At 47.1% G+C, this 14,297-nt stretch overlaps 1 protein-coding gene across 1 annotated transcript in view; it reads left to right on the forward strand.

Moving 5' to 3' along the window:
- Positions 1-9,011: 9,011 nt before the first annotated feature.
- The window catches only part of PARVB (parvin beta), a 65,730-nt gene continuing 60,444 nt past the window's right edge, over positions 9,012-14,297 (forward strand). The window contains exon 1 of the mRNA XM_059816480.1: positions 9,012-9,148. Coding sequence (XP_059672463.1) covers positions 9,034-9,148 — 115 coding nt within the window. The 5' untranslated portion in view covers positions 9,012-9,033. The remainder of the gene's footprint in view (positions 9,149-14,297) is intronic.

The following is a 14,297-nucleotide window of genomic DNA, read 5'->3' on the forward strand; positions in this document are numbered from 1 at the left end:
TACATCAAAAGACAACATTTTCTAATGGCATGTAAAAAGTGCACAAAAGCTATCACAGTATATAAAGTATTCCTGCTTTCCTTTGGAAGCAACATCTGGATTACGTGGTTACTTCTATAGAATATTGATATGATTAATATATTCCCATTTAAAACTTGTTGCAGAGGCTCTAATAATTAGGATGGATAAGATAGAAATCAGAATCCCACTAGAAGCTGCCGTGGTACTAAGGAGACTCAGTGGTAGAACAGCTCTGGACAGATCTGAAGCAATTCTCCTCTTGGCTGATTACGTTTCTGGCCAGAGTGTATCTGTGAAAGGGTAAAAGGCATAAGGATGGCCTGCAGTCGTAACTGATTCAAAAGCATGGTATTTGCTTAAATGGATGGTTTTGGATATCACTTTACATATTGAGTAGTTAAGATGCTCTTGCTTTTACAGCCATGCCCGCCATTGGGGACAGTCAGATGGTGATAAATGCCTCCAAACGGTAGACCTGAAAAGGCTGCTCACATGCTTGTGGAGTCGTTTAATTTTATGTGAACAGTGCTGAGGTTGCAAATACCATCTGAAGCACAGAGTTTCTTCAGCTGTGTTGTTCCTTTACTGCTTGCAGTCCTTTCTAGGAGCTAAAGGAGGCCTGGGGAGGAGAGAAGGGCTTTTTGGGACAAGGGCTGTACAGTCTTGTTGCTGTACTGGGGGCACCTCTGAGCCACTGAGAAGGTAATAACGTGTCAGAAGTAGGGCTAATATTCGTATCACCGGTTGTAAGGCAGTGAGTGATTTCTTGGAGCTATTCCACCTACATAAAACCATTGAAAATAACTCTTTGTATTTGGGAGATCTGGTGGTATTAGGTACTGCTCATGAGTAAGTTGCTAGGGAGCTTTGGGGGAAGATGGAAGAGGAAATTTGTCGCTTCTTAGAATGTACGGGGGGGTTTGCTGTCATATTGTTAAAAGCATAACTGTATTCAGTTTTAAAATACAAGCTTTAAAAATAAAATATGACACTGACCTCTATAATATGAAAATGTGCTTCAACACAAGTATGTTTGCTGTTCCTCTGTGCCTTTTTTAGTACAGGTCTGTACTTGCTGCCAATGGAAGTCTTTGTGGAGGTGTAGCAACTAATATTTGATGCTTACTACCTTTGCAAAATACCTGTTGTTTTTGTCGAGCATCTGTGTAGAAATTACTGTCCATGTCATGCCCTTTGAGGGACGCATACAGAATCTTCCTCTCCCGTATGCGATAAAATGTACAGGCCCACAGAAAAGTGAGTGGGGGCCAGGTTGGCTCTCCCTTCTCTGGGGTGCGTGAGCAGTTACTCAAATGAAATACTATAAATTTCTACTGTGATGTTACGGGAGGGGACGACCCTTACTCCTTTGTGGGAATATTAAGGAGTTGGTCAGATGTCTGGGAGATTATCCTGAACTTTGTACGGCATAACGTAAGAAAACCATCCTAAAATTACAGCATTTGAGTGTATAGGATTGTAGGTTTGTCCTACTGTTCTTGTCTTTTAAAAGAGCTGGGGCCTGGCAGCCACAGCAGTAGCGATTATTTTCAGGAGGATTTTTACACAGCTCCTCCACAATGGAAAGGTTTTTGAAATAGTGTAATCGAATGTATGTTTTATGACAGCAGTGCTAAATCGCTATTAGCAACTGCAGTGCTCTTGGATGATTTTAACTTAATTGCGACAAGACTTTATGCTGGATGTATTCTGTGCAAGTCGGAGCATTTGGCTTTCTTCCATTGTTAAGCAAAAAATGCAACCCATCTGCAGCTGGCAGAGCTATTGTCTGCATGGAATAAATGGTCTTTTTAAAAGTTTTTCAGTTAAATAGAATACATAATGGAAATTATTCTGAAGCAAATCAGTAGCATCAGTTAAGTGCTACATTTCTGCCTCAGTATTAAATAAGTAGCATTATTTAAAAAAAACCAAAAACCAAACCACACACCCCCTCCAAAAAACACATTTTCACTCATTTGGTAGACCAGGAAGAAAAATTGACTATAACTGTCTTGTGTCTATAAAATATCTATCATCTTAGAAAAATCAGTAAAGGTATTACTGTAATAGAACAAGACTGTATATAATGATTTTCTAGTTTAAAAAGCAGGTTGTTTTGCTTTGCTTCAATACCTGAAGAACTATGAGAGACTGTATATTCAATGTCAGCATTATTTCGTGATACATCTACTTACAGTAATCCCATGTAGTCTAAAATTTTGAATACAGTATAAAATGCTATAAGGCTACAGTAGAGGAAACAGAAAACCTCTATAAAAAAGAAGGCGAGCAATGTTAAAATGAGCAAATGTGAATTCAGTCTTTTAAATGTTCAGCTGAATATTAAAGCTAACAGTTTGGGGCTGAAATTAAAAACACGTTTCGAACCAGGTTCAGTCTTTCCAGTGTAATTATTTGTGAAAAGACATGTTTATGCTCTGACATTATTCTTAATATACACACACAGGAATCTCACCCCCTATGGGAGGTGGGGTACCAGAGAGAATTTTCTGGGACATAGAGTGCTGAAGGGACATAGAACCTTCCATTCATTCAGTATGGAAGGTTTAAACGAATAACGCAGCCGGCCTTCTTCCTACTTGTCTTTAGACAGAATACGCACTTCAAACTGAAGGCCGCTCAACTCCTGCAGCAGCAGCTGTGTCACTTCTAATGGCCATCAGCCAGTTAAGTCATTAAAGACTAACACACACATGATGAAAAATAACTGATAAAAGCTCTTCATTTCCTATTTAGAAGAGTACTGTTTGTTTGAACCACCGTGATGTGACTCGGAATGACTCCAGGTTTTGTTTTGGTTTTCTTGAAGTGTAGTTTTACTTTCTTTTGCCATAGGCTCTCTCTTCTTGTCTCAAACAAGCCGGCCTCCTTTTACTTTGCAATAAGCTGGCATACTTTTTCTACTTGCACTACAAATGTAAGCATTTCCTTATAAATACATAGGACATAAAAGTCAGAGGTGGATGGATCTGTTTGGTTTTATTTCAATTATTGAAAGACACGTGCTTCTAAGTGGTTACATTTTGAGTGCTGTACTTGAATCAGTGACGTTTCATACGCTGTTTGGACTGTGCGTATAACTGGTGAACCAGTTTGTGTGCTTTCTTGCTTGAAGTTTGTACTCACAGGTTTTCTGATTACAATTGAATAAAAACATTGGGGTATAGGAAATGATGGATTTTTATTCCCCCCCCCCCCCGCCCCGAGGCTGGGTAAAATGCTTTTTCCACATGGACTTAAAACTAAATGTAACCTAAGACTTCAATATGAATTTTAGGAAATGAAACATCCGCTCTGCTCAACATTTATGTGTGCTTTAGTGTTACTAGTGCGTGTCATAGGGATTCAGGTTATTTTTGATGCATTGAAAATGAAGCTTGCATTTGTAAAGTGTCTCATTTGGCCTGTACCAGGAGAACGCAGTTAATGTCTCTGCTAATTGTTCAGTTTTGCAAAAATATATAACAACCTTAAACGAAATGGGCAATTTAAGCAATTAATGTCTTTCTATGTACATCTTCAGCATAATTAAGGCTACTCCATTTTTTTAATTCCCTTTTTTCCCCCCTCCTATTTTCCTGAAATATTGGTTATAATGTTAACGTACAACATAGAAAGAACAGTGGGGAGTGGTGTTGTCATGTGTGCCTGGTCTTTGTCTTGGTGCATTTGCTACATGGGAGTTAATTTTTTCACCAGTGCTTGTATTGTACACACAAGTCTCATAGGTCATGTAAGGTCCACTCTATGAAGATTTTGAAGCTGAAGGAGCTGTATTTGTATTAAATTATTTAAGAAATGATGCAACTGTTCAGCACTGGCAGTACTGGCACTACTGCCGTTAAATGCTGCAACAACACACCGGACTGGCAAACCTGGTACTGAAGGAGCATGGCAGCTGCGGTTTTGGGTGTAAGACACAGAACTGCGTGAAAGATGCATGTATTCACACCGTATGTGAATCTGGATGGCGCACTGGGTGTGCATATCTCAAGGGTTGAAATATTCACTAGAAAAACGTGATAGTTGAAGTGTAGATACTTGAAAAAAAGTAGCATAGCTACTTCGGTTTTGGTATGCTAATGCACTTTTTCCACTAGCAAGAGCACAGGGAAGAACTCTCTCCTCCACAGGGAATCAACATAAAACATTCATTAGGTATAGCCTGAAACCTCAAAATCATTTAAGTGAGATGCAGATTTGTCACTGGTATTGATCCCAGCCTCAATAACTTCTCACTTACAATCTAAAAGCCTTTGCTATGGGTAACACACTGTTGCTTCAGGAAATAGAATTTATTTATTCTTCCAAAGAAGCACTATCAATAAAAAATAATCATCGTCATCATAATAATAAAAAAAATCATAATAAAATAATAATCATCACCCCTTTATGGGCAAACACAAGACAGGCTTATCTTGCTGTGAGGTTGAGAGACAAAGTATTTGCAGGGAGGAGGTTCTTTGACTAAAGCTGGGGCAGTGTGCTGTCTAATAAAGAACAAACTGCTCCATTTTAAGTTTTAGGTTTACTACATATTCCAAAATCAGCATAGCATAAAGTTTACAGCTTTTTAAAGGCAGTGTTATCTAGGAGCTAAGGCTAATATTTCTGTAACAAAGCAAGACACAAGTGTCCTGGTGCAGCAGTACGCTTTAATGAAAATCTGAGCTGGTTAGGGAAGAGGTGAGCATATGAGAAGATCACCGCAGTGCTCGGTACATGGGAACGTGGAGCTGGGATGATGTAGAACAAGCCTGTGTGGTCACTGCAAATTGCATCAGCTATGCATTAAACATTTAGTGCGGCCAGACCCTCATAAAATCCCTTCTGTATGCTCCATGCCACGTAGATCACAGGATACTTCCTCGTGTCCTGAATAAAACCAGATGAGAATTGAAAGCCATTGGCATGTTTCGGACTTGCCAAGGAAACAGGAAGAGAAGTTGAGGTAATAACCAATGTTTTAAGCAGCATTTCCACTTACTGGAATTGATTTCTGAAATCAGGAGAAAGAAACTTCGTGAAGGAATGAGAAAATAGATTTTGTGTAAGTTTCAGGATACCTTATTGATGAGGCTTAAAGCAAGAAATTATGCTCAAAAAGAAAACTAGACTGCAAATATAGGGCATATTTATCTGGACACCAATTTAACACATGAACCCTTCAAGATCTCTGGCATCATCTTCTGCTTGTGCAGCTCCTAAACTTGATGGCGTGGTTCTTTTCATTCTGGGCAATGCCACTTACATACTAGGGCTGCATATGGGTCATCATAATTATTAAACTGTTCTGCACCCCTCCAAGGTGGTACATGGGCTGAATGAGTGGTTTGGTCAGCGAAGGTCATTTCCTCAGGTGCCTGGAGCCTTTGTCGTAGTCTACAGTACCCCGGCAAGAAGAGGTGGGCACTACTGGTCTGGTCTGGGGGCTAGACCTACTGGCAGCTGGAAAATGTGCAGAATGCACTGCTGATGCAACGGTGCCAGGGTATGCTCATTTGTATGTTCTTTATAATAATTCTCGCTACTCTTTATGCAAACAAAATAGTGAAGTTTTATAATTGTTTCTATGATGGAGTGAATCCATGTGTTGCACTCAGGTTTGGGCCAGATGTGAGGGATTGCCCTAATTTACACCGGGGCTTGCTGTGTTCCCTGAAGTTCTCAAGCATAGTGTGGTTACAATTTTGGCTTTGCCTTGCTTGTTTTTAGAGAAGTCATACTTTCTTCAGAGAGGCTTTGTCCAGGACTTCCTGAGATTTTTGTTTGTCACCAGTCCATTCATAAGCTCAGTGTTCCTGGGGCTCCAGAATGGAGAAGCTCAGCAGGGCAGGATCACCGCTCAGCAGCCTGGCTGGTGGGGCAGACCACAAGAAACATGTCTTGCAGGAACAGCTGATGCTGCTCTCACAGCCAGTAAGTGTGACCATTATGTTAAAATTCACAGTATATATTATTTTGCGAGATACTTAAATGATGTGGTAACACATAACGTAATGGTAGTATGGGGCTGGAGGAAATTACGGATGTGGAAATACTGCTCTGATGAGGAACCCCTGGTCCAAGCTCCCTGCAATGCAGGACTTCTGAGATGTAGAAACGGCACTCCTGGTTCTTGGTTTCTTTTGCCAGTGACGGACAGCAGTGCTGCGGGCAACTTCGGACCTCGCTGCAGGTGGCTTGAGCAGAGGAACATTATAAACTTGAAATCTAATCATTAAAGGTGAATATTAAAAGTAGCCGCAGGTCCTACTCCAAAACTGTCACTACCCCTCAGTTCTATGTTTTGAAACAGTATTTGTCTATTTGCCACTCTCCTGTTGATTTGCAAAACACAACAGAAATAGCGCCTGTAAGGCAAACCTATGGTTCAAATGCAGAAAGAAAACCAATTAGAGAAACAGATGAGCAAGCTTTGTTTTCTTGAATCTTTCATTAGCTATTGGGCTAAATACTACTTTCAATAGGGAAAAGCAAAATTTTTTTATACAAAAATTTACAGGTTTTATACAAAAATATACAGATTTTAAAACACAACATAGGTAAATTAACAGTATCTTTATATTTAGAAACTGCTCCATGTTCTGCTAACAGCAGTTATGACAGAAATGCAAAACGCTCAGTCGCTTACAAACATTTTCGGGCAAAATCAAACAGCATCCTTCACTGTGTTCCTCTTTGCACAAAAAGCCACATTCCAGTTCAAACACCCTCCTCTTTTGGGTGTGTATTCTGAAGGATCCTCCATGGCTGCTGTTTCATTTAATGAAAAAGTGTTTTCATGAAATGCTGAGTGTTGCACAGCGTTTCTTTTCTTGCACTTTAGGGCAGCCCTGCCCTGTTTTGACTAGTATCATATTCTCAACAGACACGGTGGGATAGTTGCTGGGTGCAGCGGGTCCCTTCGGTCTGTGACTGCAGGGTATGTTACGGGCTCTTGATTGAAGTTCGCTGTCGTGCCTCAACTGGTGGACTGCACTGCCCACTCCTGAAATGTGTAGTTCTTCTTAAAAAGCATCTGAACTTCCCATATCCACTGTTCCGCCACTGATGGCAGCAATACCCCCCCCCCCCCCCGTTCTTTGGGAATGTCTTTATAATTGCAAAGCTGGATTAAAATGTGTCAGTCCAGTCTGGCACCTTCCTCTGAAAGCATCATCTTAAAAAAAAAAACAAAAACCCCACAATTAAAAAAAAGTTGGTGTTCACTCTTGAACGTATTTAGAGCTGGATCCCCAAAGAATTGATGTCTACTCGAAATAAGTCATCATTCAATCGTATATCAGGCTGCAAATTCATGATAACCTCCAGTTCATAGAAGTCCGCGCTGCCCTTCGAAAGGGTTTTCCCAGCCCTAGTCATGTGTTCCCTCCACTTCCCTTCTGCTGGCACTTGCCCTTGGGTGACTTTATGCTCAGTCACACTGGAAAGCTGGGCAGGGTGATTTTGGGTTTGGCTTGTTGGGGTTTTTGGTTTTTTTTTTTTTTTGATTAGTTGCCTAAGTGCCTGTAGAAAAGCAACAAGTAGCTGGAGGTGAGCAACAAGAGTAGGTCTTCACGACAGAGAGGGTTAGATCAGGTTATATCTCTTGTGAAACTACACACTCAGAAAACTACCTGCTATCTTATGCTCTGGATGTAGTGTTACTTCTGTGTCAGGTCAAGCATGAAAATCTGTCCTGTAAGCTGGGTGTGTGGATCCTGTGCCAAGTCGCGTTGATTTGAATGTGGTTCTTTGTTGGGGCAAGGGCTGCTGACAGGGAACCGCTTGCAGGAGCACAGACAAAGGCATGTGCATGACTTTAGGTACCCAGTAGCCTCATTAAAGTCAGTGGGACCACTTCAGGGGCTTAACGTTAAGTATGTGCGTAAGACTTTGCAGGATCAGAGCCTAATGCTATAAACTCCTCAGGATCTGTTTTTAATGTGTACTCCCCAAAGCCTTTATCACGCTCCCGGGTGCTGTAAAATGATAAGTGATGAGAAATTCTCTCTGTGGGATCAAAACCAACTTGCCGGTTTTGTGTGCATACACTACGCTTACGGTGGGGCAGCGCTGGGCGACCCGGGAGGTGGCGGCCGTCCTCTCGGAGGTGCCCGTGGGCCTCCGTGCAGGTGAGCGTGGCCAACACGGAGCCTACAGCCCCCTTCTCCTCGACCTCGCTGCAAGGGAGATGCCAAACCCAAGAGGCAAGGTGCCAGGAGGAGAAGGCAGGCCAGTCTGAGAGAAGAGGTGCTTGGCTGCAAAATTAGGAGGCAAATCTGAATGTAGCCAGCAAGAAACTGCTAAGCAGAGCCCGGACAAATGGCACACGCGAAGAGTTTGGCCCCAATTTTGTCCTCCGGTCTGGCTGTGACGGGACCCGCGGCTTTGCTGTTCTGCAGTGTTTTTTACCCACTTCTCCACCCCCGGGGGTCTGGCCCACCCGCTCCCTGCGTGTCTGCCGCTGCCTCGGTGTGGGGCGCGGGGCGCCGCAGCCCCCTGCCAGGCTGTCACCGCACAGGGGCAGCTGCGGCCCGTGGCAGCGCAGCCGAAAAGGGAACCGCGCGGCTCTCCACAGGTGAAACTTCAGCCTTCGCCTGCGGCCGGCCGGGTGCCGGCGGATCGGCCTCCGCCTGGCGCAACTCCCCAGGGCGGTCACCGCCCCGCGGCCCCTCAGCGCCGGCGGGCGCGGGGGGCGGTGGCGGCAGCGGGGCCGGGTCGGCGTGGCGGCCCGCCCCCGCCTCCCGCGGACTTCCAGGCCGTGGCAGGGCGCTGTGGCCGCCGGCAGCGGCTCCCAGCCCGCCCCCTGCCCTCCGTGCGGCTCCGGCTCGCACACCCCCCCCCCCGCCTCCCGCTGCCGGCTCTCCCCGCTCGGTCGCGGCTGGCCGGGTGATTCACCCGCTCGCGGGCTTTGTTCGGCTCCGCGGGCCGCTTCAGCCGCCGGGCAGGGCAGGGCAGGGCAGGGACCGGGCAGGCTCCCCCGCTGGCCCCCCGGCAAAGCCGATGTCCGCCGCGCCCGTCCGATCCCCGACGCTGCGGCCCCACAGGATGAAGAAGGACGAGTCGTTCCTGGGCAAGCTAGGCGGGACCCTGGCGAGGAAGAAGAAAGCCAAGGAGGGTGAGTTGGCCCGCGCGGAGGGCAGGAAGGAAAGTGCACCTCGCCGGCGTGAACTGCAGCGGCTTCCAGGTCCCGTCCCGTCCCGTCCCTCCGCGGGAAGCCCGTGGTGGGGGCGGGCGGCAGCTGCGGGGCAGAACCCCCCTTTGTTCGCCAGCCCCCGCGGAGGGGGCAGCTCCGCCTGGGGCGGGTGTGCCTGCTCTCTGCCCCCGGAGCGGCTGCAGCCCCGGCGGCGCACAGGGCCTCCGCCGCCTCAGCCCGCCTGAGGGGCGGCGGCGCGGCGGGGGGGGCGCCTCGTGCGCCCTGCGGGGCCCCAGGCGCCGCGGACGGGCGTGGGGGGGTGGTTGGCAGCGGGGGGGGCTGCCGGGAGGTCCCAGCGCCTGCGAGCGCCCGGCGCTTCCCGCCGCTTCCCGCCGCTCGCCGCTGTGGGGTGGCCATTCCTCAGGCGCGCCTCGGGGCCGGCTGTGGTGGGCTGGGCCGCTCACACCGCCGCGTCCCGGCTCCCCTTTTCGAACCTCCGCCCGCAGCTGGGAAGGGAACCCCAGAACCCGTTTTCTGCTGTAAAATAAACTTCTGGTGGCCAAGGAGGCTGTGGGCGCCGGTTTTTCTAGCCTGAGAGTTGAGGAAGCCTCGAGGGAACCATTAAATCCACCCGTGTTTCATTCCAGGCCCGCTTCATCCATAGGCGTTATGTTGGCATAGATACTTTGCCCAGAGTGTTCTTCATAACCAAATATATTCAGCAAAACCACCTAGCCCTCGAGCAGCAGGATTTCTCATGGGTACACCTACACCAGGGTATACCGACTGCGTTCATTTGGGTTGTCGCCGCCTGTGCCAGCCGGGCAGGGAGGCGTCCGCCTCCCCCTTCGCTGCGGGGAGCCTGGAGAAGCCCCCTCAGCCCCAGCCCAGTGGACCAGCACCCGCGTCGGGGTGGCTCAGCCCCTGCCCACACCCGCCCCAGCCACTGCGCCGGGCAGATGCCTCTGCCCGGACCCGCCTTGGCGCTGCGCCCCTGGCACGGCCTTCTCTTGTGGGCACGCGTGCGAGGTGTTCTCGCAGCAGAGGCTGTGCTCAGATAGCACTGTTTACTGTCAAGTAACACGACTTTGTTGTTGTTTTTGTAGATAGGGAGGCGGCGTCTTCCCACTAGGCTTGATAAAGATGGTCCAGCCCTATATACACAAAGTGTACCTTTCTCCTGAGCGTTGTCTCCTTCAAGGATGGTGTGCTCTGTCCTCCTCTCCTTCCCCGACCGACCAAATACTGGCTTCTGCGGAGAAACCCTTCCTCCGCGTTATCCCCAGACTGCTGCCGTCTGCTGGCAGGAGATCTGGGTGTCCTTGCCTTACGGTTTAACGCAATTTTGACTTTCTGGCTGGTTAAAACTGGCCTTCGTTTTGTTGAAGTGTCTTATAGGTGTAGGGTAGGGATGTAATTTGAGTTTCAGCCTCTTTTCAGTTGGCTGTTGAGCAAGCACGTGTTTTACCCATATTGAGTTTATTAATTGCCAGCAACATTTAGAAGGCAGCTTTTTAATATTGAAAACATTTGGCCTCAAAACCTGGCGCAGGGAAATTGCTTCCCTTTCCTTCTGCTGGCTGTTTTGGTGTGGCTTACTGGTATTTCCTTTATTATCTATTTTTAATCAAATTTCTCCGACATCGTTCTGCTGAGGAGCAGCAGAAGCGGTCGTGCCTTCCTGATGATCTCATTTGCTTCTGAAGGAAGATGGTGGAGAAAACTCATCTGCAGCGGGGGATGCCGACCACATGCTCGGAAAGAGTGTATTTCATTCAAAGGTGGCTTCTAAGCTTAAACAGGTTGGCAGCGTCCCTTCTTAAATGAGACATTTCGGCATTGCTAGGCGATGTTTTTGAGGCGACTGCTTTCAGCAGGGGCCACCCACTGTTTTGCTGAGTTTGCTCGTTATTTTGCCCACTCTTGTGGCCGCAGCTGCTCTTGACGATGGAAGGGCCTGTTGTGGTTACTGCCCTCGGTACTTAGTGGGGAACCACTGCCACGGTAATGTAAAGCATGACAGTCACGCTTCTGTCAGTGCGATGGGAAGGAAACTGAAACACGTGATGCAGCTTTGAGTATTCCTTCCAGTCTGAAAATGGGAAGGGAGGAAAGACCGTCTGCAAGGCTGTGGGGCCACCCGTTGGGTGTGACACGCTGTGGTGCTGCAGGCAGGGCAGCTGAGGCCCTTCGTTATAAGGGGAAATGGCTTATTACCCCTTTACCTTTTGCACTTTCTTTGTGGGGTAGCTCTCAAATGCAGGCTGCCCAGACCATGGCTGTGAAACGGGAGGGGGCCAAGGGCTAAGCAGTGACGTGGTGGTGGGGTCCGCACCAGGGGGAGAGGGGCTGGTCCACGGCTTGTGGTAGGACCTGGGCAGCCGCAGGAGAACGTTTCAGGGCTAGAAACTAAATCTTTGCATGCGATTGTGAAGTAGAACTAAATTGGAAGCTCATCTGAGTGGCGTTTCTCGAGTGAGTTGGTAGACCATATAGGAGCCATGCGGTCAACTTTTCCTGTGTGCATGGGAACCGCTCTGCCCTTGGGGGATTTCCTCCCTCCCTCCCTCCCTCCAGGCACTTTCTCCTGGTTTTCTGTCGGGGGACCAGCAGAGGTCAGAGTGATCTTCTCCGAGTAAATGCTGCCCTCTCCAACTACTCTCCAGACGAGCATATGGAAGTGCTGGCTGCTGGTTTGCCAGGGCCGAAAATCATTCTTGCCTCCTGTGCCTCCAACAGCATGAAAAGCAAGCAGGCCAGAGGGGCTCGTTATACATACTTCTTGCTTTCGCTGCCAGTCTTTTGTATCGTAGCGTAAATGCAGGCCTGCTATCGCCATCTCAGCTGTATTCATGTAACAGCCTTTAACCTGGTCTGTGCAAGAATTGTAATCCAGTTATATGAATCCTTTTTGTCTCTGTGCACAACTTACGAGCTGCGCAGCTCAGATATCCTTATATTGACACTGAAAAAGGTTTTGTTGGTTACTTACGCGGCTTTCTTTTTTTAATCACGGGTGGCAGCCATGTCATAAATAAACATAATGTGTGGCTATCAACCCATAAGCAACTACATTTAAATATTTTTTTGGCTAACTACTTTATAACATGCTGCAGTCTATTTTTAGAGAGGCTATATTGGGAGAGGAGGGTTCATTAGGCTTATCAAGGCAGCCAGCGTAAGCTCATACCCTTGCTTTGTGATGGGAAGATAAATAAGGTTCCTAGGTATGCTGGTGATAGTCACTGTGGCAGTATTCAAAGTATTTACCATAGCATGTGAACAACTGCTCTTGCTTTAGCCGTACGGCGTGACATAGTGCTTTTTACGTGGGTGCTGGTAGGTGAGGTAGGGTGAAGACCTCCGGTCAACGTTTTAAGTCAAACTCTATAGGTTGCTGAACTGTTTGAGGAAGCCTTTGAACTTCTACCTCGAACCTCTGCTTTACGCTATTACACCTTATATTTACGTTTCTGAATTTTTATGGCTGAACTGACTTATTAGGCAGCCCAGACTTAAAAGAAACAGCAGCCAGTGTTGTTCATGGGGGAGCCGTTTTTACCCTGGTTTCCTATGGGGTGGGTGATCTCACTGTCTGTTTGGCTCCTCCCTTCCTCTTCCTTCACAGGAATATTTTTAACCCATAGTTTGGCTAAAAATGCCCCTGAGAGAAAACTGCCGGCCTTAAGGATTATTAAATGACTGCAGATTGCATGAAGATGGGTCACCAATGAGTATAGAAAGACCTCAGTGGAGTCCCACTGCAGGAAAACCTGCAAACGAGCTCAACTCTCACATGTTAGTAGGGAGCCCAGGTGGGAGGGAAACAGCTGGAGAAAGGACACATTGATGGGAAGAGCACTGCGTTCTTAAATGTTACAATCAATCATGACACACATCCTTAGAAAAGCGGGATGTGTTTGTTCCCATGCTCGTGTGACCCCTTGGTTTATACCTGCCCCCCCCCCCCCCCCCATGAGGCTGTGTGAAAATCTGCAAAAATCTAAGTTTGCCTGATGTTTCTGCGGCATGATTCTGTCTTGGTGTATCTTGGGCTTTCAAGATGTGCCACATCTGTAATGTGGTTACTAAACTTTAGCACATCTGTTCAGGAGCTCCAGAATCTGCTTTAAATACCTTAGGAAACTACTGGGGTGCTGGCAGGGCCCATAGCAGGATACAGTTTGCAAGGCAGATGATCCCTTAGGTTCTTTTCAGGCCCTGTAAAAGATACTGTTTCAGATAGTGCTGTGTTTCATCTCCCATCTGTAAAAGGAACTTGAAAAAAAAATCTCCCCTTTCCGATCGGTCAGAGTGATGTCTTTGTACTGAAATAAAGGAGGGGGTTTGCTGCAAGCTTTGCTCCTTGCCTGCTTGCAAAGCTTCATTTTCTTTTCCTCATAATACACTGTATGAAAGATCTGGGCAGCAGGTGTTTGGCTAAATAAACCTTCTATTATTGTAGCTGTGAATGTGTGCGTGTATATATAGTCTATATGGAGGAGTCAGTGAGAGAAATACAACAGACTTAATTGCTTAGTGTTGTTTTCCAGTGACACGATGGAGGGTGGGCATAGGAGTGAGGAAACTGCTCCAGAAAAGAGCGATTTATTGTGCCCGATTAAATCAATGGGGGGGGGGGAAGAAGACAAGAGATGACAGTGCTACAGAGGGCAGAATTACTGCAACAGCAGCTGAGTAATATGAAAGTTTTACGCCTATCAGGGGAGGCTAAAGTATTGTTCTTGGGGTCTGTGGCTCAGCGTACAGTGAGACAGCGTGGCTGTGAAAAGTTTGCTGTTGCGTTTGCCTGCGGGCACACCAGTTTGGTAAATAGCTTGGTAGACGCGTATTTCACTAGATGGCAAGGTTTTTCTCCCAGAGAAAGGTGGCAGTTGTTGCCTCTGTTTTGCAAGGAGAAAAGCTGGAGGGTGAGGAAGTGAAGTGATTTGTTCAAGGTCATCTGGTAAGCCAGTGACAAAGCCAGGGAAAGAAACTGTATTTCCTGAGTCCTGTCTGGTGCCATGATCCTTAGGCAAAGGCGCTGCATAATCTGCTCATTTCCCACAGCTCTACATGTGCTAAAACCCATCTCCAAATTGTTCAGGTGGGACTGCTTGTACTGCCCAAT

This window comes from Gavia stellata, chromosome 4 (genome assembly GCF_030936135.1).
Source record: "Gavia stellata isolate bGavSte3 chromosome 4, bGavSte3.hap2, whole genome shotgun sequence".
Taxonomy (NCBI): Eukaryota; Metazoa; Chordata; class Aves; order Gaviiformes; family Gaviidae; genus Gavia; species Gavia stellata.